General features: G+C 48.4%; 2 protein-coding genes across 9 annotated transcripts; one reads left to right on the top strand and one right to left on the bottom strand.

Moving 5' to 3' along the window:
• Positions 1-7,880: 7,880 nt before the first annotated feature.
• LOC105183028 (N-acetylglucosamine-6-sulfatase) lies at positions 7,881-12,802 on the bottom strand. Of its 3 annotated transcripts, none has more exons than XM_011140875.3 (10): positions 12,698-12,802; positions 11,587-11,938; positions 11,002-11,061; positions 10,422-10,628; positions 9,944-10,105; positions 9,610-9,783; positions 9,306-9,507; positions 8,499-8,797; positions 8,309-8,425; positions 7,881-8,213 (listed from the first exon to the last, which is right to left on the bottom strand). In XM_011140875.3, the coding sequence occupies exons 2-10, from the start codon at positions 11,692-11,694 to the stop codon at positions 7,917-7,919; spliced, it is 1,626 nt and encodes a 541-aa protein (XP_011139177.2). In that variant the 5' UTR covers positions 11,695-11,938; positions 12,698-12,802; the 3' UTR covers positions 7,881-7,916. The 3 variants fall into 3 exon arrangements, with proteins under 3 accessions (XP_011139177.2, XP_025154688.1, XP_025154689.1); XM_025298903.1 differs by having other exon boundaries at positions 11,851-11,938; XM_025298904.1 differs by lacking the exon at positions 11,587-11,938 and having other exon boundaries at positions 12,698-12,774.
• Positions 12,803-12,918: 116 nt separating this feature from the next.
• Zn72D (Zinc-finger protein 72D) lies at positions 12,919-21,906 on the top strand. Of its 6 annotated transcripts, none has more exons than XM_019841361.2 (11): positions 12,919-13,095; positions 13,432-13,595; positions 14,231-14,572; positions 15,147-15,602; positions 15,730-16,455; positions 16,569-16,866; positions 16,963-17,150; positions 18,266-18,414; positions 20,041-20,136; positions 20,237-20,357; positions 20,887-21,906. In XM_019841361.2, exons 1-11 carry the CDS (start codon positions 13,046-13,048, stop codon positions 21,168-21,170), a joined length of 2,874 nt encoding a protein of 957 aa, XP_019696920.2. In that variant the 5' UTR covers positions 12,919-13,045; the 3' UTR covers positions 21,171-21,906. The 6 variants fall into 6 exon arrangements, with proteins under 6 accessions (XP_019696920.2, XP_025154687.1, XP_011139176.2 ...); XM_025298902.1 differs by having other exon boundaries at positions 15,027-15,602; XM_011140874.3 differs by having other exon boundaries at positions 14,219-14,572.
• Positions 21,907-22,178: the final 272 nt, after the last annotated feature.

The following is a 22,178-nucleotide window of genomic DNA, read 5'->3' as shown; positions in this document are numbered from 1 at the left end:
TCAGAATACGATCGCATAATTGGATAGGATGTTGGACGATCGATAAAGAGTGAGAGATTTTTGCTTCGACACAATTACGATTTTTACGCGATTCTTGACGGATATTCTCTCGGGCCCGGCCGAGTGTAGTTTTACAAAGTCACCCTCCGACACGCGATGTTTCCGCTTGTTACACTTACACCCTCTTTATTTCCCGTCGCTGAGCGTCGTAATTATGATGCTTGATGTAATCGTTGATAATGTCGGAGTCGATAGAAAACTTTGCCGCGCGATTCATTTTACGTTCAGAGTCAACTCGGATGTGTCGCGACGGAGAGGTGACACGGTCTCTCGAATTAATTTGCGCGCGCCGAGAGAAAGGCCAAAGTTTCAGGTAAATCAGCCGGCTAAAGTCGGCGTAAGGGAAAGGGAAAGGAAAAGAGAGAGAGAGAGAGAGAGAGAGAGTGAATGTGTGTGTGTGTGTGTGTGTGTGTGTGTGTAAGAGAGACGGCGGATGCGCGAGATGAAATTTAAGCGTAGCTTCCGGACATCATTAAGCAAAGCTCTATCCGCAGAGGAGACTTTCGCTCGTATCGCGTGGCGACGGACTTTCGAGGGTGAGTTATATATACGGGGGATGATAGTGCTCTCGATAGATACTCGCGCGCGCGTCACTAGAGCACCATTAACTCTAGATTACAGCGCTGTGGTATTTACACAGGCCAGAGGCGTAACGTAATACGCGACGAGCTTTTCCCCTCCTTGCCCCTCTCACTCGTCTTACCCCCCTCGGTTGGTCCCCTCTTTCCACCGTTTCCCGCTTCGTCGCCCGAAGCCCACCCTCCTCGATGCTCCGACAGAGAGAGAGAGAGAGAGAGAGAGAGAGAGAGAGAGAGAGAGAGAGAGAGAGAGAGAGCGCCAGGGTTTCCTCTATCCTCCCTCTCTCCTTCCCTTTCATCCATCCCTTGCGTTACCCCCTGCTCCTCCCATCGTACCTCCCGACGCCGTTGTCCCTATTTGCTCGTCCCTGTCCCCCTTCGAAATGTATCACTTCGCTTCATTTAATATCGTGGGACGTCGGCGTACCGACGCCATTGTTCCCGTTAACAGTGGATCACGGCTAAAATAATACCTGCTAATGGCCCCCGGTTTTAAGCTGACAAACAGCAGCATGAGTGTAATAATATAATGCGAGCCGCCGCGCTCGCGTACCGCGGCGGCGATGACAGTGATGCAGATATGCGTTGTGTGTGCGTGGTGTGTGCGTGCCTGCATGCGTGCCTGCGTGCGTGCGTGCGTGCGTGTTGCGTCGCATTGCGTCACGTCATATGTCTCGTGTGTACGCTGGACTATTAGCGACAAGCAAATTTGGCGGATCGAGAATTACCCTTTCCCTACCCTCTCTCTTTCCCTTACTCACACATATACACACATACACACACTCTCTCTCTCTCTCTCTCTCTCTTCCCCCAGCACGCAAAAGGCGAAGATTCACCGGAGCGCGCGAGCCTCGCGACAATAGTCGAATATAATTAAACGGCCGTCCCACGGCTACACCAGCGAGTTTTGCGGCTTGTGATTTGATTGTGAAGTCTCCCTCTCTCTCTCTCTCTCTCTCTCTCTCTCTCTTCCTCGCCTCATCTCACCTCGTCTCACCGCACAATTGCGATCGGCGAGCGAAAAACGTGCCATGCCGGCCGTACTCGACAGACGCATAGTGTGCTTCCTTTCCAATTAACGAGTTCTCCGTCGAAAGGCGATTTTTTCATTTTACCCTGAGAGAGAAAGAGAGAGAGAGAGAGAGAGAGAGAGAGAGAGAGAGAGAGAGAGGGGGGGAGGGAGGGAGGGACATGGAGGGAGTTCCGATTCGTTTCACTCGGCTTGGCACGATTCGGCCGGCTCTCAGATTTTCCGTCCGTCGTATTATCCGCCGTGAAACTGCCTTTCGGAAAATCGCAGCGGCGGCGGCGGCGGCGGCGGCGGAGGCCGGGCACGATCTTCAAAGTGCTCCGGCGGGCTACACGCCGGGCAATTTTATTATTCCCTATTCTCACGGTATTATACGCGTTGTATAATTTCGCGAGTGAAAAAACGTCCGCGGGCCGGCGCCGTCGCTCGGTACGCACCCGCGGCAGCAGTAATTTGTAGTTTTTATGAGAAATTCTATATTTGCCCGAGCTGTTCATTAACCCGCTCGCGTTAACCGAGCTGCGACACGGTAATAAGGGTTGTACCCGGCAAAGGGGTACGGCGGTGCGCAGCAAGAGACGAGCGCAGTTATGAGTTAGCACAGAGGGAGGCGTGCGGAAGGAGAACGTGCGATGGAGAAACGGATGGTAGGGGCGAGAGAGAGAGAGAGAGAGAGAGAAAGAGAGAGAGAGGGAGAGGGAGAGAGAGAGAGAGAAGGCGAGTGAGGGGGAAGGGAGGAAAAGGGGTGAGCTTTCTATTCTTAATTAATTATTTCTGCGACAAACGCTAGGCAAAGTAGACCAGAGGGAGAACGAAAGAGAGGGAAAGAAAGAGAGGGAGAGCGAGCGCGAGAGCGGGCGTATCGGATCGCGACGATATTTTGCCTGGAATTGACATTTTTCACGCGCTTTAGCAGCACCGCGTCTCGCGATATCGCCGATTGATTTCTAATACGGTTGATCAGAAGAGCGTCGCGCGCGCGCTTTTCTTCGGGAAAAGCGCGTTTCTCGCGTGCGAACACTCGCATACGGAGGTAACAGCTGCGGGACGGAATGAGTTTCACAGTCAGGTCGAAGAGGGCCGCACGATTATGTGCGCAGGGAGAGCCCCGGGCCCGGCCGCTTTATTTATTCACGAATTCCGCGGACATTTTTCCCGAGCGGAAACCCCGTCGGGGCTCGTCCTCCAATTAATCTCCCGACTCCTCCACTTGAGAGAGGTCTTCCATCTTTGGCGAACGCGCGCGTAATCCGCGTTAGTGTTTGTTGCATTTTCGGACCGCGGGCGGAAAAGGGTGATCGCTCGGTAACCCGCGAGTTCCTCTTTCCAATCGCTCGTAAATTCCCAAATACATGTCAGCGCGGCGGTATTTAATCTCGGGAATCTCGGGAAAGCCGCGCGTGCAACGCCCCGCGAGTTTCGGTACTTGATGACGAGATCCTCGGACACCCACCGTTACGCGTCTTCTGGGCGTTCGCTACGCTCGCGCGCGAGTCCGCGCGCGCTCGTTTCTCGAGTTACAAAACTCCTGCACGCTTGCCGAGCCTCACGCCTAAAACAATATTGGCGGGGACCAACACGGGGGCTTCGGCCGCACGGTTGTGCACATTAGATATTTATTTAAGGCCGCCCGACACGGCCGCTTTGCTACTCGTTCGCCGTGAAACCCGGCCGGGCGTGTGCGTGAGAGCGCGAGTGTGAGTGCACGCGCGCTTACACACACGCATGTAAGTGTCATTGACATAGGTGCCGCGCGAGAGTCTTCGGCACTAAGTACCCCAAACTCGAAATGTTGACCTGGTTAATAGCTCCGTGTTTGATTAGACTACTGTAGTTCGTGTAAGCCGCGCGGCACCGGTAATGCGACTCTCGCCGCGCGACGGCGGTTATGCAGAAATGGATCGGTAATTAAGGACGCGCCCTTCTTTCGTCTTCCGTGTCCGCGACGCGGAAAATTGGGCGACGCTATGTTTAGCTACGATGTGCCGCCGACACCGCGATCGACCCGCGTATATCGGCCAACTTGTCGCGTTGAAATGTACAAGCGGAGGCTGCAAGTGAGTTCTTGCCGCTTGCCGTGTAACATTTCCCTCCTCAATGATGAACTGGAAAAAGGACCTAGGAAAAAATTCCGTCGGAGCGAGTCGAATTAAACGCTCTTCAGGGTGTGTGTACAGCGAGCCAACTGCTCGAATTCTTCCGGTAAAAATTCTCGCGGTCTTTTAAACTCTTGCTTGCGCGCAACCGAGTCAAGATTTAGCTCAATGAGGCGATTTAACGCTGGCCCGACGCATTACCGGTCGTGATCGTCGTCGATTCGCTTCCGCCAGAGGTTACAATTACTCGTACTACGCGGTGTTGCGAATCAGAGTCACGGGGAAAAAACATGTATGTTTTATATGCAGGGTGTCCGGGATCTTTCGGAAACAAAAAATTACAGTACAGGTCAATCGGAGAAGAAACGTCGTAACATCGTATCATTTTGCAAAAATCACAGTAGTTATTAAGTTATTGATAACTGAAAATAGCCACACTTAGAAGATTTTTTAATTGATAACTTGAAAATTTGCGTACTTATTTGTAAATGATACGCAACTATCTTGTTCAAAATGACCTAATCTGCAATTATACGATGGCTATTGTGTCTAGCGATAAGTATGGGTACATTGAACTTTGAACCCTGTCGCTAGGTACAATAACTATCATATCATTGTAGAATTTGAGTCATTCTAAAAAAAATCCTTTACCACTTTGCAAATAAGTACGCAAATTTTCAAGTTATCAATTGAAAGAGTCTCTAGACGTGGTCATTTTCAATCATCAACAATTTGATAACTATTGCGATTTTTGCAAAATGGTACATGACTCTTCTTCTCAGTTTCGTCTGATTAATCTTCGCAACTTTTCGTTTTCAAAGCATCCCGGACAGTCTATATACACGATTACGCGGTTTCAGCTTCGTTGTTAACTAAATTTCAAGTTCCAATTTCTACGACGGGTCGTTCATCTGTCATTCAATATTTATACGATTTAACTGGACTGCGGTTCGCGTTAGAAAATTTTGCGCTAGCCTGAGACTTAATTTTCCTTATCCGATTCTTTCTCCAGTGCAGCCAATTACATTTCAGACGCAGACGGACTTTTGTTTGTTGCAACTTGGATCTACAGTCGCCTTTGATTGGATGATGCCGTAATAGGCCGATTTGCCGAGAGGACTCCTGCGTCCGTTCTCTCGAAACGAGTTCCGATAATTCCCGCCGTTTTGCCAATCACGGTTTAGCTGTCTTGGATCTTGTTACGCATTCAACGCGATCGTCGTAAGGCACGTCAAAGGGAGCGCTTCCACCCCGTTATTTTCCGACTCACTAATTTACACTAAATTCGCATTTTCCGCATTGCCGGTCTCGGAGAAGAGAAAGTCTCAGGGCGGGGAAGGTGTGAGTCGGCCAAAGGAAAATCAGAGAATACGCTTCGTTTCGCCGTGCCAGGTTACACCGGGAGAGAGGGAAAGGTTAATTATCGAATAACAAGGGTTGCCGTTTGAAGGACAGATCACCGGAAAGCTCGGCGTGGCAGATTTCGTCGTTTTTAATGCTCCTGGCAGTCGCGGCGCGCGATTTTTCTTTCCGTCTTAAAGAGAGTGGCGTCAAGAAAAACTTCGCAGATCTCGCCGTTGCGATAATCACTGCTTAGCAGACTGTCATTACGTGACAGACAACAATGGCATCGGCTGATTGGCATTGGACGATCGAGTTTGCACCCAGAATATATCCAGAAATGATCGATTAGGAACGAACAAGAAACAAAAAACGAAGAAGGCGGACGAGAGAGTGCGGAAGCAAAAATATTAATAAACAAAAGAAAAAGAAAGAAAAGGCGACGCAGTGCATTTGAAACTCGCATATGTAAAATCCGCGTTTATAGTCTAGTATGCCGAAGTCTTTCAGCGTGCCCACAATCCTCGCGCATTCCCCGAGATAAATCGATCCTTTTTGTAATTCCCCCCGCGGTGTGTAAGTTGGCATAAGTATCCGCTGGAAGGCGGAACCCCGGGTAGAGGGAGGGAGGGTGACGGGGGAGAGGGCGGCAAGCAAAGCCTGGATCTACGGCTCGAAAGGCAACGAAAGCCATTGATCCTGGCCAACAAGGAGGCGATCGCTCGCTCCAGCGATCAATGAAGAGAGAATAAAGGGACTCGCCCGCAAGCCGACTTACACGTTTCAGCTACGATGTAACAAGGATCACTGTGAACGCTCAATCGACCGATCGATCGGGGGAGCCGGGGATCCGCAAAATCCCGCGGTGCAGCAGCGTCGTCGTCGGACGTTCGAGACGGCGACGTGTGGGTTGCAATTAAAAACGGAATCGCGTCGAACCGCTACGCGATATCGACCGGATGAAAGTGCGAAAGAAGTCATCGCAATTTGCGCGACATCGAGGTAACCATCTCGACCACCCAGGCGGAACAGAAAATCATGATGACATCAAAGCGACATCAGAACGATGAGAAAATGAGTTTTCCTCATCATTTTGACGTCATCTCGATGTCATCATAATTTTCTGTTCTTCCTGGGTGTGAGAACGAAAATCTCAAGTATCCGATAGCGAGACTGGCAAAGCGAAAGAATAAAGTCCCATTTGGCGGAAGCACGGGGGGGATCCTCGCGGGGAATCCCCGCGAATCTTCGAAGCTGGAGATCTTACGATCGCGCGTGGTCCTTCACGGTCCTGCCCGGCCGAATCTCCGCGCAAAGGAGTTGCCGAGTAAATTCGCTTGCTCCTTTACGTCGTGTCCTCCCGCGGAAACCAAGCGTGAGTGCAAGTCTCGTGCCGAGTAAGAGTCGATTTTCCTTGCGGCCCGCTCGGCCGCCGCTCGGCGGCTCAACTTTGCTAACGATAATCTCAAAGGCGATCGCGGCTACAACTCGCGCACGCGGCATGTGGACTCGCTGTGAAAGCATCTGTGCAAACGATTAAACGGGCCCGTGGGCCCGTGGGCCGGCTACCGGCGTGGTCTACAAACATTTTGACGCTCGTTCACGTTACGTGAAAGAGCGTCTCTCACGCTCCTTGACACCGAAAGGGCCGGATCCGAAAAGGGGCGTTTTATGCGCACGCCTTTCCTCGCACGCCCTTGCACCGTCGCGCGCTCTCGAGGACGAACTCGTTGCATGCGCGAGCATTTTAACCCTTCGTCGCTGGCGGCACATGCGGCCGAGAGAGACACGCGCGCTTCCATATCCCGTAAATAATCGCAGGCGTGCTATTGCACGCACGCACGCACGCACGCACACACACACATACATATACACGCGTACGCGTGTCCACAAATCTCTCGGAACGTTTGCCGTGTTACGCGGGCGCACGAAATTACGGATGAAATTCTGTCCCGGATTCCGTCGCGGATCGTAAAACGTCCAAAGTAGCCTGCCGGCACCTGTGGATTTGGACATTTTTACTCAATCAGCCACGTTCACGTTTCGCATAATCGGCAGGTGTGCTTTAATGTTACTCCGGCTTGATCAGTAGCCGGCGATGTGCGCGTATTATCTCGCGCGGCTTATATCACCTGCGTGTAAAATAATAGCGCGAGCGGCCGTGCGCGCGGGGAGTGCATCGAGAGCGGCGCCGAGAGATCGTGTCGTTTCCTCGCGTCGCTACCTCAAATCTTCGAGGAACCGCGAACGTTTTAGCAATATAAATATGTACACACGCCCGATACATGTACCTGCTACTCCGCCGCCACCGCCGTCGTCGTCGTCGTCACTCGCAGCACTCGCCGGCCGCTGTGTCTTCGACGCTCGGCTTTTTTCCACCTTCACCCGCCCGCCTCCGCGCCCTTTCCCTCCGCGAATATCGCCATTGCTATTCAGATATTCGAGACTGCGGGGCTTTAATAAAAATATTTGCTAAGAAAACAGTTACGTTCGGGGGTGCGCCCGGCCCCTTTCCCTCTCGCCCGTCGCGCCTTCCCTCCGCCCCGCGAGCAAGGCGAGTTATTCTTATATCCAGATTCTCGCGGCGTACTCTCTTTCTCTCTCCGACGGCGATTTCCATAAATGCAATAATTCGAAATAAGACAACTTCGGCGATCTTACCTCCGACCCAGAACGAACGATCTGCCGGCTGGATATTCCGGAATTATTCCGCCCGTTATCGTAGCTGCCGCGCGCGCGCGCACGATCTCTACAATAATAAAATGTAAACTGTACTTGACTTAAGACACTTTATTATACTTCGTAACTCTCTTACAATAACTGACGTGTGGATATAGCGAGAGGCATGAAGATAGATATTAGTAAACGTTCCAATGGTAAACGGAAGCCAACTCCGCTCGTTTTATTTGTTCTTGAATAATCGCTCTCCATCGCCTGATAATCACCTGTCGTCGTTGGAGGCATCGCGAGAATGCAATCGGCGTCTCGACACGCCGTCATTCTCTTCAGACGGTTTCGGAATCTGTGTCTCAGTCCTTTCTTCATGGTATATCCGATATTTGTCATTTGGTACTCATCGACGTTCAAGTCGTAAGCCTCGACAAATTCCTGAGGAAAGTAATCGAGATGTTTAAACGTGAGACGCGTTTTGAAGCACCGAGAGGCGCGCGCATCAGTCGGATATCGCACGGAGAACGCTATACCTGGTCGTCCTCGAAGACGCAGAAGATGTTATTGAAATTCGAGGAGACGCGGCGAATGCAACTGAACGTGTTGTTCGCGGCGTCCTGACACTTGCACATCATCTCCTTCATGCACAACTGTAAGAGAGCATGATGAGCTTAACTCTCGGGGAAATACAACGCCGCTAGAATCGAAACATTTGGTACTTACCGTAACGTTGAGATCCCTGTCGCTTGGACATCCGGAAGACGATCTATGTTTGGATCTCTCCCCCCTGTATTCTATCAGAAGAGTACGATCTACTGGCAAATTATCTTTCTTCTTAAACAATGTTCTTCCGTCCGATGGATACTCGACGCCGCCTATATCTAAGAGCGTGGCGAAGATATCTACGCTACTGACAGGCGCGGAAATTGTAGCCGGGGCGATTCCTGGACCAGATATCATTAATGGGACTCGTATGTCGGTCTCGTAGAGTTGACGCTTATCCATCGGCATACTAAACTGACCTGCCGAGATCAAACGCGCGCCTTGTATAAAAGTGCATTAAAACTGCGCCTGCAGAGTAAAAAAGTCTATTCTCAGACTCTCTTTAAGAGAAACACATTTAACGTAAATTTGAGTTACGTTAATACAAAGGCGTGTGTGAAGCGCATAACTACGAAATAAATGCGTTATGTATAATTTCTCATTTTTAAAACCGTAAATTTTTTAAGGAAGGATATTTTTCGTACGTTTTTATACATAATGGCTGCGTTCAGCAGCAAAATTAGTTCAGTGAATGCTTTGGTGATTATTGGTGATTATTGTTCTTCAATACGTTCATTTGTATCCAAGGATCTAAAAAAAGGATCTAAAAATCAAGATATCAAGGATATATCCTGTCCTATATCAAGGATCTAAAAAAAGATATTTAAGAATACAATACAATCGCTCGCTGGCTATTTTCTCTGCTGAACTCGAGTAATCTAATTGAAAGGATACTCAATGTACCAAGCACGCTATCGAGTATATTACCAATATGATATCCGTTGTCGGAAGTGTAAATGAAGTAGGTATCATGCAAGAGATTTCGCCTCTTCAGCGACTCGTGTACGGTTTCGACCAATTCATCCACCGCTAACAAAGTCTCCCATCTTCTGCTGTATATATCATCCAATCTCGGCAACACGTCGTCCGGTAAAGGAGTCGGACCATTCCTAACTAACCAATGTTTATTCTATCAAAAAAAAAAAAAAAAAAAGAAAAAAAGATAATACACTTCAAATGCCAGATGATTTCAAAAAATTATCTGTACGCTTGATTCCTTGCAATGCTGTACCTCATGCACTGGCACGTTAAAATTCGGGGTCCTCTTCGCTTTCGTGCCATTGTATTTATGGTTATGTCTGTCAGCAGGTGTGAAGGGTGCGTGAGGGGCTGGAGGAGCTAATACCATGAGGAACGGCTGAGTGTTGTCGGTGTGTTTGTTAATAAAATCTACAGCCAGATTACTCTGCAATACACCAGGGCAAAACTGTAATCTTCTCGTTTTCCTTCTTCCTCTCTTTTATTCGATGGATTTCACACGAGATGCGAGTGAACTCAAATCACGAAACGGAGGGGCAGAGATTTCATGGAAAGATGGAAAGAGATTTCAAAATGGCCGTACTTACGATCACGTCGGTAAGATAATCACTCGAACCGTTACCGTATAACCTCCCGGTGCCGTTTATCGACAACGAGTAATCGTAATACTTGGAGTTCCCTAAAAGACCGGCCCACCAGTCCCATCCTACCGGCACATGGGCCGCTCCGCCGACCTTATTGTTCCCGTACTGTGTTATGAGGAAGAGAGAGAAAGAGAGACACACGTTAGTTTATCTATCTGAAAACTTTACGAACGGCAGCCAATAATTGAGAAGAGCAACCACAGATGAACATTAATACGATTTTAAAACGGAAAATCCGCTCGCTTTGCATCACTTCGTCCACGTAATGCTCACGTAGTGAGGCAACATTGAGAAAAGTAGAAAATGACAAATTTTTAAAGCAACGTTTTTTTATGTTGTCAATATTTCTTTGTATTGTTCACTTTAACTACTTGTGCGCTCTTATGGAACAAATCGTGTGTGTGCCAAAAGTCAAGCCTACCTCATTCAAATATTTTCCTGCGTAAAACGTTTTGTATCCGGCGAGCTTTCGCAAAAGAGCGGCGAATGTCGCCGGCTCTTGCAACTGCTGCCATTGTGTGTCGCTGCAACCACCGGCGATTGTATTATTCACCGTTAAATGGTTATGTTGGTAACGTCCGGTCAAGATGGACGCTCGGTTGGGGCAACAGATCGGCGAGGCTACGAACTGAAAACGTGACACTGTTCCTTGAAATATCGGCTCAAGAATGTTTCGTCATTACGGAGCTTTTGCCATACCGTCTCTCAGTCTACGGTAAACGTAAATCGTGCACGTAATTCGTTCAAAAATAACGTCGCAATGTACGCGACCGATAGGGAGTTTTTGCAATACCGTCTCTCAGATAATATGATCGCGAACGTTATTCGCTGAGAAATAACGTCGCAATGTACGCGACCAATAGCATTCACGATCAACGTTTACCGTATCTGAGAGACGGTGTCCGCAAAATCTCCCTATTCACGATTTACATTTACCGTATCTGAGGAACGCAAAAATTAACTGCTTCCCATTCTCTCGGCACATTTGTTGAGAAACTTACACAATTTGTAAACGTAGCGCCATGCTGCCCGATAAGATCCATCGTGCGCGTCATCGGGGTCTAAAATCATACGTTAAATCCGGATGCACACGATCGGTATTATATTTATTCGGTGTTTCCGATCGGAGAGCGATTGAAATCGTTCGCTTTGAATCGCCGTTCTTCCGTTGCGTTCGCGGGAATGTCTGGCAACAGCGAGTTTCGTCCGAAACAATGCGCACGCGACTTTTAAGTTTCACGATTCCTCCGTTACAATGCGATTAACACGTTCATCGCCGTTCACGCGATATCGCGTGTTGCGGCCCCTCATCAGACGGCCGTTCACGCGATTGTTTTTTATTATGAGTGACAAACCAGGACCCTCGAAAAGACTCAGTTCAATGCCAGTTCAATCGTGCAAAAAAAACGACTAAAAATAAATAAAAGAAAAAATAACTTTGGCCACCACACGAAATTCAAATTTTCAGTTTGGCAATGAACGTGTTAACGACAGCGCGGAAGAACCAACGATTTCAAAGAAACTCGCTCCGATCGCAACGTCCCATCGTCAACGTAACCTCGCCAGGCGGAAACAAGAGACGCTACCATGCCATCTAGAGTCAAGTCCTGATCGTCGGTAATAATCAGGATGATATTCTCCGATGCGACCAACAGCAAATAATTCAACAACGCAAGCGGGATCGCCAGCCACATGTCGAACGGCGGATCGCACGATCGGACACAGTCGAATATTCGCCGGGGGAGGCCGAGCCGTATAATCGCTTTCTAGTCGATCGCGACGGAAATAAACTCAAAGCCGGCGAACTGACGCGGTGGCTCTCCGCCAAGTAACTCGCGAGTACTACTCACTCGTCACGTTAGCGTCGCATATTAATATATCGCGTCCGGCGTCACACACATCTAGATTTGGCGGACGAAGGCGAAGGCGGCCATACGGCTAATCGCAAAAGTATAAAATTACTATTGATTGCGGCTTCTCGCAACTCCGACGTTTGTCCGTCCATACGCGTGAGAAAGAGAGAGAGAGAAAGCGAGAACAAAACCTCGCAATCGGCTCGATACCGGCGGATGTTAGCAGACAGCGCGAGCGACGTTCAGCGGCGAGGCGAGTGGAGGGAGGGGGGGGGGAGAGAGAGAGAGAGAGGGGGCACCGAACACACGATAGATGGCGCAAGCGTATAGGAAGCTGTCGGGGATTGTCGGACTCTCGCGTTTGCCTCACGCTCAGGCACGCACACGGCACGACCGATGAACGAACGACCGCGATACCGTCACGCATACCGTACACTACGCACGCACGTTACGCACGTCCGTCCGTCCTCCCGCCGGTGAACTAACTACCTTCCTCACGCACGCCGGACGTACATCGCGCCGCGTGACACGCAATCCAGCCGCGAAATAATATCGGCGAGCTCTACCCACACACACCGCTAGCCCCCCGGCGTCCCGGACATTGCCGAGAGAGATTACGCAGTAAGTTTTGTGCAGTTCGAATTAAAAGGCCGTCGATATTTACCGCCCGGTCGTCATTTTATTCGCGCGTCAACGTGCACCACTATCCTCCTCTCTGTCTGGCGCGCCCGGCCGCGCGCGCACTCTCTCTCTCGCTCGCTCGCTCGCTCGCTTTTCCAGAGCTCTGGCGCGTGTTTTTCTCTCTCTTTCTTTCTTTCGCTCTTTCTCTCGCAGTCCGTCTTACTCTTGTCTCTTGTGATATAATCGCGGCAAGCAACGCGCTCGCGTGCGCGTTCACAGCGCGCGGCGTTAGGTAGAGCGGCGCGGTGCGTTCACACGGAAGTTAGTCGCCGGTCGTATGTGAGACGGCGACGGCGTCGGCGTCGGCGGTCGACGAGCACGCTCAGAGTTTTGCGGAAACGGCCGACTGAGAGCGCGCATTGTACATGCGATCGTCGCGCTCTGCACCGACGGAATAGCCAATCGGCGCGCGCGGCGGCGTCGTCGTCGTCGTCGTCGTCGTTCTATCGAGCTCGTTGGCACGCCCTGCGACTTCCATTGTCCTTCTTTCCGGGATTCTCTGCAAGGAAGGATGGCACAGAACAATTATTTCGGCTTTACTCACGGCGGAACGCAATATGGGTACGAAATCGTCTGCATATCATTATTATTAAGTAGATAGTATTAAGCTAAGCAAACATTCGCGGCCGCGAGCGCGCCCGCGGTAGTGATAAAAATGTCGCGTTAACGTCGGCACACGCGAGACGGCTCACAGCCGGCTTGGCGGCCATTTCTCTTTGCCGAGAGCAGAGAGCGTCCGTCGAGCGCGTCCATCTCCGGCCATCGGCCGCCGATTCTTTTAGCTACGGGTCTATCCGTCGTTCGCGCGCTGCCGCACACATCGCTCTCGTCCGCGGCCGCTCGACGGGCCCTCGTTTGCTTCAGCAGACTCGAATAATCTGCCCTTCTTTCGGATAGGGCCACTAGCGCGGCAGCTTATCAAACCGGCCAAGCGGGATACGCGGTAACACCAGCGGCGACCGCCGCTACGTACACCCAACGACCCGCTGCTGCAGCTGCCACTGGTTACGAGACTTACCAGGCGGCCGCCGCTGCGGCTGCGACCGGGACAACATACGCTGGTAAGCTCTATGATTCAAGCTCTGTGTGTATGATATATATCGTGTAGAGGTCTTATTCGGATATAACGGGTCTGAGTATTTGTTTTCGATAGATGTTCTTCAAATGGATCATAATAGACATAGGTATATGTACCGCAAGTTTACGCCACGTTGTTGCTTGATTACAATTTTGTAAAACTGACTTTACATCCTGACTGTACGACCTTTCACTATTTCTTCTTTTCTTCATCCTTTTTGCCTATTGTATGGCTTTTATAATTCGTTGTTGTAATTGTAAATGTATTCTGTTATTCTGTCAGTGGATCAACTTCTGGACTGTTGATACATGAATATGCAAAGAGAAATTTGTATCGGCCAGTGTAGATGATGATGATATAAATGATATAAAGTAAAACGCTATGGGTAGTATGTTGTTTGAAAGTTTCTTTTTTAATACGCTTGCTCCTACGCACAATATGGGCAAAGCACACAGAAAATAGGAAAAGTGGGAGCAGTTGAAATGTGAAGACCCTGAAATTTAGAAAAGAAAGGATCGCACCGTACTTACATGTATTGTGCCTATTTACACACACCACTACGAGCGATGTGACAGTATCTCAGGATGACAATTGTGACATTGTAAGGTGTTCTTGTAGCCGCTAATCCTGGTACTGTGGCTCAAACTTACGATTACGGCTACGGGCGGGCTGCACCGGCAGCTACTTACGACGCTACCAAGACTTACTATCAACAGCCAGCAGCTGCTGCTGCGACTTACACTACCACTGAGACACACTATCAAGCTGCGAAGCCTGCGTACAGCACGACGAGCGCTTACACCGGTACCGCGAGGCAAGCTACTACCACGGGGCAGGCCAAGACCTATCAGGCATCCAGCACAGCTTATCAACAGTCGAATCCTACGCAAAGCGCGACTTACTCGTCGGGATATACCGCTCCCGCTACACCCGCCGCTACACCGTCAACCGCGACAAATAGTAAGTTGCTTGATTGATCTTGTCTCACTGTATATATACACTTGTCTCCAAACTTGAAAAAAGAATGTTCGATCCTAGTCTGGCCACTAACTGTGACGTAGGAACTAATAACATGAAATTGATCCTCTCACGATACATGAAAGAATGTCAAATGAAAAAAAGAGAAGGAAATTCGCCAAGCTTCTGCTAGTGTTCTCGAGCGTGAATGATGATTCGAGGATGTAGCAGAAGTCTGGAATTTCTGTATCTACTCTCAAACGTGGAGTATGTACTTTCGGGTGTATCATTTGTCGGTATCTCGTTTCGTTCTCTCCGCGCGAGCCCGGCATTTCGCCTCGATGTATTTTGGCATGAATAATTAGTAATTGAAAAGAAAAAAAGAACAAATCTTACGTCGCGCGCGCGCGAGTACGAAAGGTTGTGACCGCTCCAAAGTTTGAGGTTTCAATTTCATTTCCCTTAGAAACGGCGAGTACAACGTATTCCGGCTACGACGCAGCGCTATATAGCGCTGCGACTATGTATGTAGCCCAACAGAGTGCAAACAGCAATTCCACTAACCAGAAGACTGGAGGTTGGCAGGGCTACGGGCGGAAGGGGTTCGGAGCTGGAGGGGGAGGGATGAAGGCAATGCGGCCCAAGCAGCCCCCGAAGCCTCAGCAACTGCACTATTGCGATGTCTGTAAAATCAGCTGTGCTGGACCACAAACCTATCGTGAGCATCTGGAAGGACAAAAACACAAGAAGAAGGAGGCTTCGCTTAAGGTGCCTCAGCAACCACCGGCTCGTGGAGCGGGCAACAGTCTACGTTGCGAATTGTGTGACGTTACTTGCACCGGAAATGATGCCTACGCAGCTCACATCAGGGGTGCCAAGCACCAGAAAGTGGTCAAATTGCACACAAAACTCGGGAAACCGATTCCTAGTGCAGACCCTACCGTTCTGAACCCGAAACCGGCAGCTGCCGCGAAGACTGCGGTGACTAAGAAAGCGACAGTGACGGCGACACCTAAAATTAATTTTGTCGCATGTAAGTAAATTCGCGGATTTCTGTTTGCTCATACGATACGATGCGCGCTATCATCGAAACCTAAAGGCGCACTTTACAAACATGTGAACGAACACACGTGCACGCTATATTATGTGATGTGTTTCAGCTGGAAACTTGGGCACGGTTAATCAGAATCAAACGACTGAAATTAAGCAGGAGGAACCAGCCGCCGAGGAAACTGTGGAGGAAGCTGCGGTCGACGAGAAGGATATACAACCGGTTGGCCAAGAGTACATTGAGGAAAACAAGTCCGAAGACGGCAAAATCATAAGTTTCAACTGCAAACTGTGCGAATGTCGCTTCAACGATCCCAATGCCAAAGACATGCACATGAAGGGCCGTCGTCACAGATTTGCCTACAAGAAGAAGGTCAATCCGGACTTGGTCGTCGACATGAAACCGAGCCTCAAGCAGCGAAAGATGCTGGAGGAGAAGTTGCGCAGGCAACAGATACGCGACGAATATTTACGTCGTAGGGAAGAGATCAATCAGCTGGGACCTATGGGGCCTATGCATATGGACGAAGACATGATGATTTACTGGGAAGAGAGGCGTCGTTACGAAGAGGAATGCGAATACTTCGAATGGTACCGACGATACGGACGCGGCCCAGGCGCGGCGCCGATCCCACGTGGTCCCTTCGCTGGACCACCGGGACCCATGATGATGTATCCGGGACCTCAAAGACGGCCAGACTCGTCAGACGATAAGCACGTATTGTCTCATCATACAACTATCTATCCGAAGGAACAGGAACTGTTATCGGTTCAAAAGATAGTTTCCCATACCGAAAAGGCGCTAAAGTATGTGTCGGATTCTTTGGCCGAGGCTGGTAAGACATCTCGAGTTTTTCCTCATTTTCTATTGCGAATCACTCGATGGTTCAACCCCGAGCGATCCCGAGCCGAGATTATACTGCAAAAGCACGCGTGTTTTCATCCACAGGTAAAAAAACTAGTCCCGCAAATGCCAATTCTACCGCGACGACACCTACGACTGCCGCGACTCCACAGGCAAACGCGAATGCGGACGCGTTGAAGAAGGAGGAGGCGGACAAGAAGAAGGCGACCACGCCTCAGAAGGAAGACGGCAGCGATGGAAATCTCTTTTCGTTTCAAAAGGAGAAGGAAGATTCCAGAATACTTCGCGGAGTTATGCGCGTCGGCAACTTGGCCAAAGGCCTGTTATTATCTGGTGATAATCACGTTTGCCTGGTTGTTTTGTGCGCTGAGAAACCGACAAGGTACACGAGACGAGTTTGCTCTCTCATCGTATTACGATTGCAGATACGCGCACAGTGATCGTCGCGATATGCAAATCTTAATCTCGTGCGTTACAGAGCGTTGCTCAACAAGGTCGCTGAGATTCTGCCCGGTGAGCTGAAGAACGTCGCCCCGGAGGACACGTACAACGTCGGGAAGCATCCGGAGTCCGCGGCTCTAACCGTTTCAGGGGGTACAGTCACCGTCAGCGTGACACTCACTAGTCCTTTGATGCGTGAGACACCTAAGACGACCGCGGCAGCAGGTGATTTCATTGTTTCGTATTTTCACGGTGGCCAAGAAAAGGATAACTACGAAGGCGAAAAAGAAAAGGCGGGGTTTCACGGGAATTGCACTTCTTTTATTTTCATACCGTTTTCCCGACCACTCCGCGACTTATGCATTTAGTTTGTTCTTTTCATGGCCCGCAAGATTTTCTGTAAGTTTTTTTAAGCACCAGGACGATGCGGGACGGCCAAGGACGATTCTCGACGGTTGCCAGTGTACATATACGCTCTCTAACATCCAGTTATAATTTCTCTCTCTCTCTCTCTCTCTCTCTCTCTCTCTTCGATATAGCTGCGTGCTTTTCAGTGTGTCCACGACAGAGTCGTCCTCTTTGCGACATGCATTTCTGAGCCACGAAGAACACGAAACGATACTGCTCGACTGGTATCGAGATAAATTTTGCGGGAAAGCATAAACTCTCTTAACACGATTAGACACTTTGCCTTGACCCGAGGGTGCCATCTCATTAGTAGTGATTCATTTCGCTTTGCCAACAATGTTCAACAATTCGAGCTAGAGTCTCTGTCGACGAACGTTCGTAAATAACGAGAAAAACGTAAGAAAAGTTTTGTCGAACGTGGACACGCTTGCGATAGGAGGAAACAACGCTGAGGCAATCTTAAAACTATGGACTTTTTGATCATGCATAAATGAAGACAGAAAATCCCTCTGACTCTTATCGAATGCTGTACGCACGCACTGCGATTGAAGCCTCCGAGATCTGACCGACTGTTCTATCGGCATCGGTACTACCTACCTTTCGAGCGGATAGAGGTGACGCTACCGATGTTGATAGGAATCGTCGGACGTTCTTGAGCAGCCAGAGCTAAGCCGTGCCAAAGAAAAAAGAACGTGAACGACGGAGGTGACTCCGGGGTGCATTGCAACGTACTACATTCGATCAGGCTTATATTTCTTCTTTTTTTTTCACGTTGGCGTTATAACGACACAGCCCACGACTTTTTACAAACGCGCTTGAGTTTTTTGATACCAATTACGCATATAGAGAGGGAATACCTAAAAATCTCTGGGCATGATCAAACACTCTAAGTGTTGTCTAAGCGTGTTGTGCTTTCTTTGTTGGAATCTCAGATAATGCTGGACAGCAGCAGCAGGAAGCTGCTCAACTGCAAACAACGCCCGCGGCCCCTACCGTGACGAAAGCAGACCCTCCGGACGTACTTCCCAAGGCTAAGTGTTTGGAGGCTTTAGCTGCACTCAGGCATGCCAAGTGGTTTCAGGTTTGAATCAATCAACTCTCAGTTCAAGATCTCGAATTGTCAGCGCCAATTCTGTTTGGCGCTAGAAACAGACCGAAAAAAAAAAAAGAAAACCAAACGAGCATATTTTCTTTTATTTTCTCCTGACGAGACGCGTGCAAGTTGTCCTTTTTCTCTCTCTCTCTCTCTTTCTCTCTTTCTCTCTCTCTCTCTCTCTCTCTCTCTCTCTCTCTCTTCTCTGTCAAGTCTTTAACGCAAGTCACCGACAAAGTGAAAGAAAGAAAGAGAAAAGAAGAAGCAGTCTTAGAACTTCCAGCCTTGTGACGGTTTTATTTTTATCATTAACCGACTTGTCGACACGACTCTGCCTGGCCGAGTCCCATCTGAGCGCGGTGTTCGATGTACGTCGTCCCATATCCGCTGATATTATATATTCTGTATGTACGCCAATCAATCGGCTTTGCCCACTGATGATCCGCTTTTCGCCGGAACGTACATTTTACGTTCATGCGCAACCAACGTTCTCTATATATATATATACATATATATATATATCTCTCTCTCTCTCTCTCTCTCGTCATCTCGAGGTGAAAAACAATTGCGAATGGCCCATGGTATGATAAATAGTGGCAATGAACCAGTGGCATCGTCCGTACGTTTGGCTGTCCGAGAGAAACAAGCACATCGCACCGAACACGAGCGTACATCGAACGCGTTCAGATGTGCCACGTCAGGCGTGCAATCTCACGAACAAGCAATATGTAAATGTGTATCTCGACAGTCACGCGCAACGCTGCTAGATGCATTTACATCTGCTTCTCGCTTGAACTCACCGACATCCAGAATAATAGGAAAGCAGTTTCTCTCTGCGAGACGTCGAATCACTCGAGAATAACATACGTTTGTATGTAGAAGAAAGAAAGAAAGCAAAAAGAAAAGAAGAAAAGAGAAAAGAGAAAAGCATAGTAGAGAAGAATGTGATTTTCTTTGTTTTGTTTGTACGAAACGCAGACCGCTCGACTTGCTTTACGATCAAGCACGTTCATTATTCTGGATCATTTTCAATGCGTTGTAGCCTAGACTGCGTCTGTTCTAGGTCTGTCTTATTATTCGAGAGTACAAATCAACCGTGTATATACGTATATATATATATATACATCTAGCTTTCTGCAAGATTACATGTATTTCGTTGTCATTGTTACTGTAACGAATGTAATTGTGCGGTTTACTTGCACAGCTTTGACAATCAAAGAGACAGACAAGCACAAACACACAGTAGTGTCATAAGCGTACCGGGTGTTTCTTTCTTTTGTGTGTAAAATTAGAGTCGAGTCCTATAGAAATCATTTTGTGATGCACAATTCTTGAGATATGCTGTAGTCTTTTTTTATTGCCGTTGCGACAATAGGTAAATACTATAAACGTTTAGGAAGTGAGAGACCGATAAACACCCGGTAAATATGATTGATATGGGCTAATGTGTAACTTACATTAGGGGCCTTTAGGCACGAGGCTGGGAGGATAGCTAAAGCCCACACAAAGCATTCGAAAGGAGTTAGTTTAGGCCGTCTCATCTGCAGAAGAGCCAGTGCTTCTGTGTCGCGTATATTCAATCCTAGTCACTCAGGTATTTATCCTGTTCAACAGGCTAGAGCGACTTCCCTGCAGAGCTGTGTTATGGTTATCCGTATAATGCGCGACCTTTGCAATCGTGTGCCGACATGGGGTCCGCTGAATCCATGGGTCAGTATTGCTCTTTATTAATTATTATATATTAGCCGCGTATTCCTAGGGTATTCCATGACAATAATCGATAATCGCGTATGAACGTACACGTATACAGGCATTGGAATTGCTGACCGAGAAGGTGATCAGCACCGCGGGATGTCCCCTTAGCCCTGGTGAAGCTTTAAGGAGGCTCCTGGAATGCGTAGCCGGTGGAATATTACTCCCAGGCAGTCCGGGTAAGTTTCGCAAATTGTGATTACCGACTCAGTCACATCTACAGTCTACGCTCGTGTAAACGGCGTGAAACGGCGATTGAATAATTGAGTAACTATTGGTGTTAAGCGATCGTGTTGTGATTGTGAACACAACATCGACAAGTCGATTTTATGCTGATCACGCTGTAAGCGTAAGCTATCTGATCTATCGATGCAAACAGAGAACTACATCGCTCTTAGACTTTCGTGTATAAACGTAGATAAAAATAATGTTTGTCTCGAGCTCGTTCCGTTCGTGTATCAATTCGCCTTTCAAATTTTTCAAATGATGAGAAAGATGACGAGACTGAGCGTGTCGCGGTGATGGTCGTTGATCCTGAGTGCGAGTACTTCGTATCTCTCGTATCGCGATTATCTCTCCCGCGATAACGCGCAGATGTTCATTGGCAATCTGATGGAAAAAGCTTGAGCGGCGGTCCTTTCGTTAATCCGCCGATAGCTAAGTGCGCGAGCGCCATAAAAATTTCGAAACGTTTGTCTGTGCCCTCAGGATTATCAGATCCGTGTGAGAAGGAAGCGGTCGACGCGATAGGCAATATGACGTCTCAGCAGCGAGAGGACATCACCGCTTCTGCGCAACATGCATTGCGTTTAGTAGCGTTCCGGCAAATCCATAAGGTTCTCGGTATGGAGCAGCTACCACCGCCGAAGTTTAAGGGTCGATTTGCGCGTAAACGAAGACGCGACAACAGCAACGGCGAGGGCACTGACAGCGAGGCTTCGAAGAAGGACAAGAAGGCGGAGGAGATCAAAATGGAGACCGATTCCAAGTAGATCCACCAAAAGATTCGTTTTACGAGATATTCGTAATTCTTGCGTAGAATAAGGAAACAGTTTTTTCCCGCTGTTGCTTGTATTAGCGAGTCATCGCGCCGTATTGGGACAACACGAAGCCGGATAAATGATAATCGTTGTAATTCTGAGGTCGGGCGCAATAACCACCTAATCAGATAATAAAGCGATTGGAAAAATCACACGAGGCATAACTCGCGGATTCACCATACGCCGCTCCTCTCGCCTCTACGTCTACGTCCTTAATGTAAGATTATTTCATGACGATGCTAAAGGGTCTCTTCTCTACGATAGACGGCATGCCGATACACATAGTGTCGTATAAATATGTTTTCTCTGATAGGCAATTGATGTATACATCAATTGAAGTAGATTTTAAATAGCACTGATTGTCTGTTCGAGAAAGCTCTCGCGTACATTAGACGTTAAAAGCGCTGAGCGCTTTTTTCGCATCGCGATACACTATCGGGTAATTTATGTATCGTAGAGCTGCCGTTTACTATTGCCATGAAGTAAATTTAGTCTTGACATTAGGTTTGCATTGGCAAAACTAATCGATGGTTGCATCCATTGACTTGGGCGCATTGTCTTGTAATTGTTCAGGTACGACTCCGCGTTACGAGCGTATGAACAGAAAGAATTTTGAACGAAGAGAGCTAAAAAATAATAAACATTTATAAGTTTAAAGTTAAGAATAGAAAATAGATTGTATTGAGAATTTGTGTGTATGTTTGTGTGTGTAGTCAGTGCAAAAATATCTAAACTACTTTTCCCTTGCGCTCCTGCACAAAGTGACAAACATTTACGGCATATGCTTTATCACGTGCATCGCCTCATACGAATGATTATTTGCAAGTCGATAAATTTCAATTGCTTCAATATCTATCATGGCAGGTAACTGCTTGCGTCAGATTTTTATTTTATTTTTTTTTCCCCTAAAGAAACGCAAGTAAACCGTTTTGAATTTCCTATACGGAACGTCGAACAAAA

This window comes from Harpegnathos saltator, unplaced genomic scaffold, assembly GCF_003227715.2.
Source record: "Harpegnathos saltator strain DR-91 unplaced genomic scaffold, Hsal_v8.6 scaffold248, whole genome shotgun sequence".
Taxonomy (NCBI): domain Eukaryota; kingdom Metazoa; phylum Arthropoda; class Insecta; order Hymenoptera; family Formicidae; genus Harpegnathos; species Harpegnathos saltator.
Note: the sequence above shows the minus strand (reverse complement) of the source record. Positions and strands in the feature narration are given on the sequence as shown.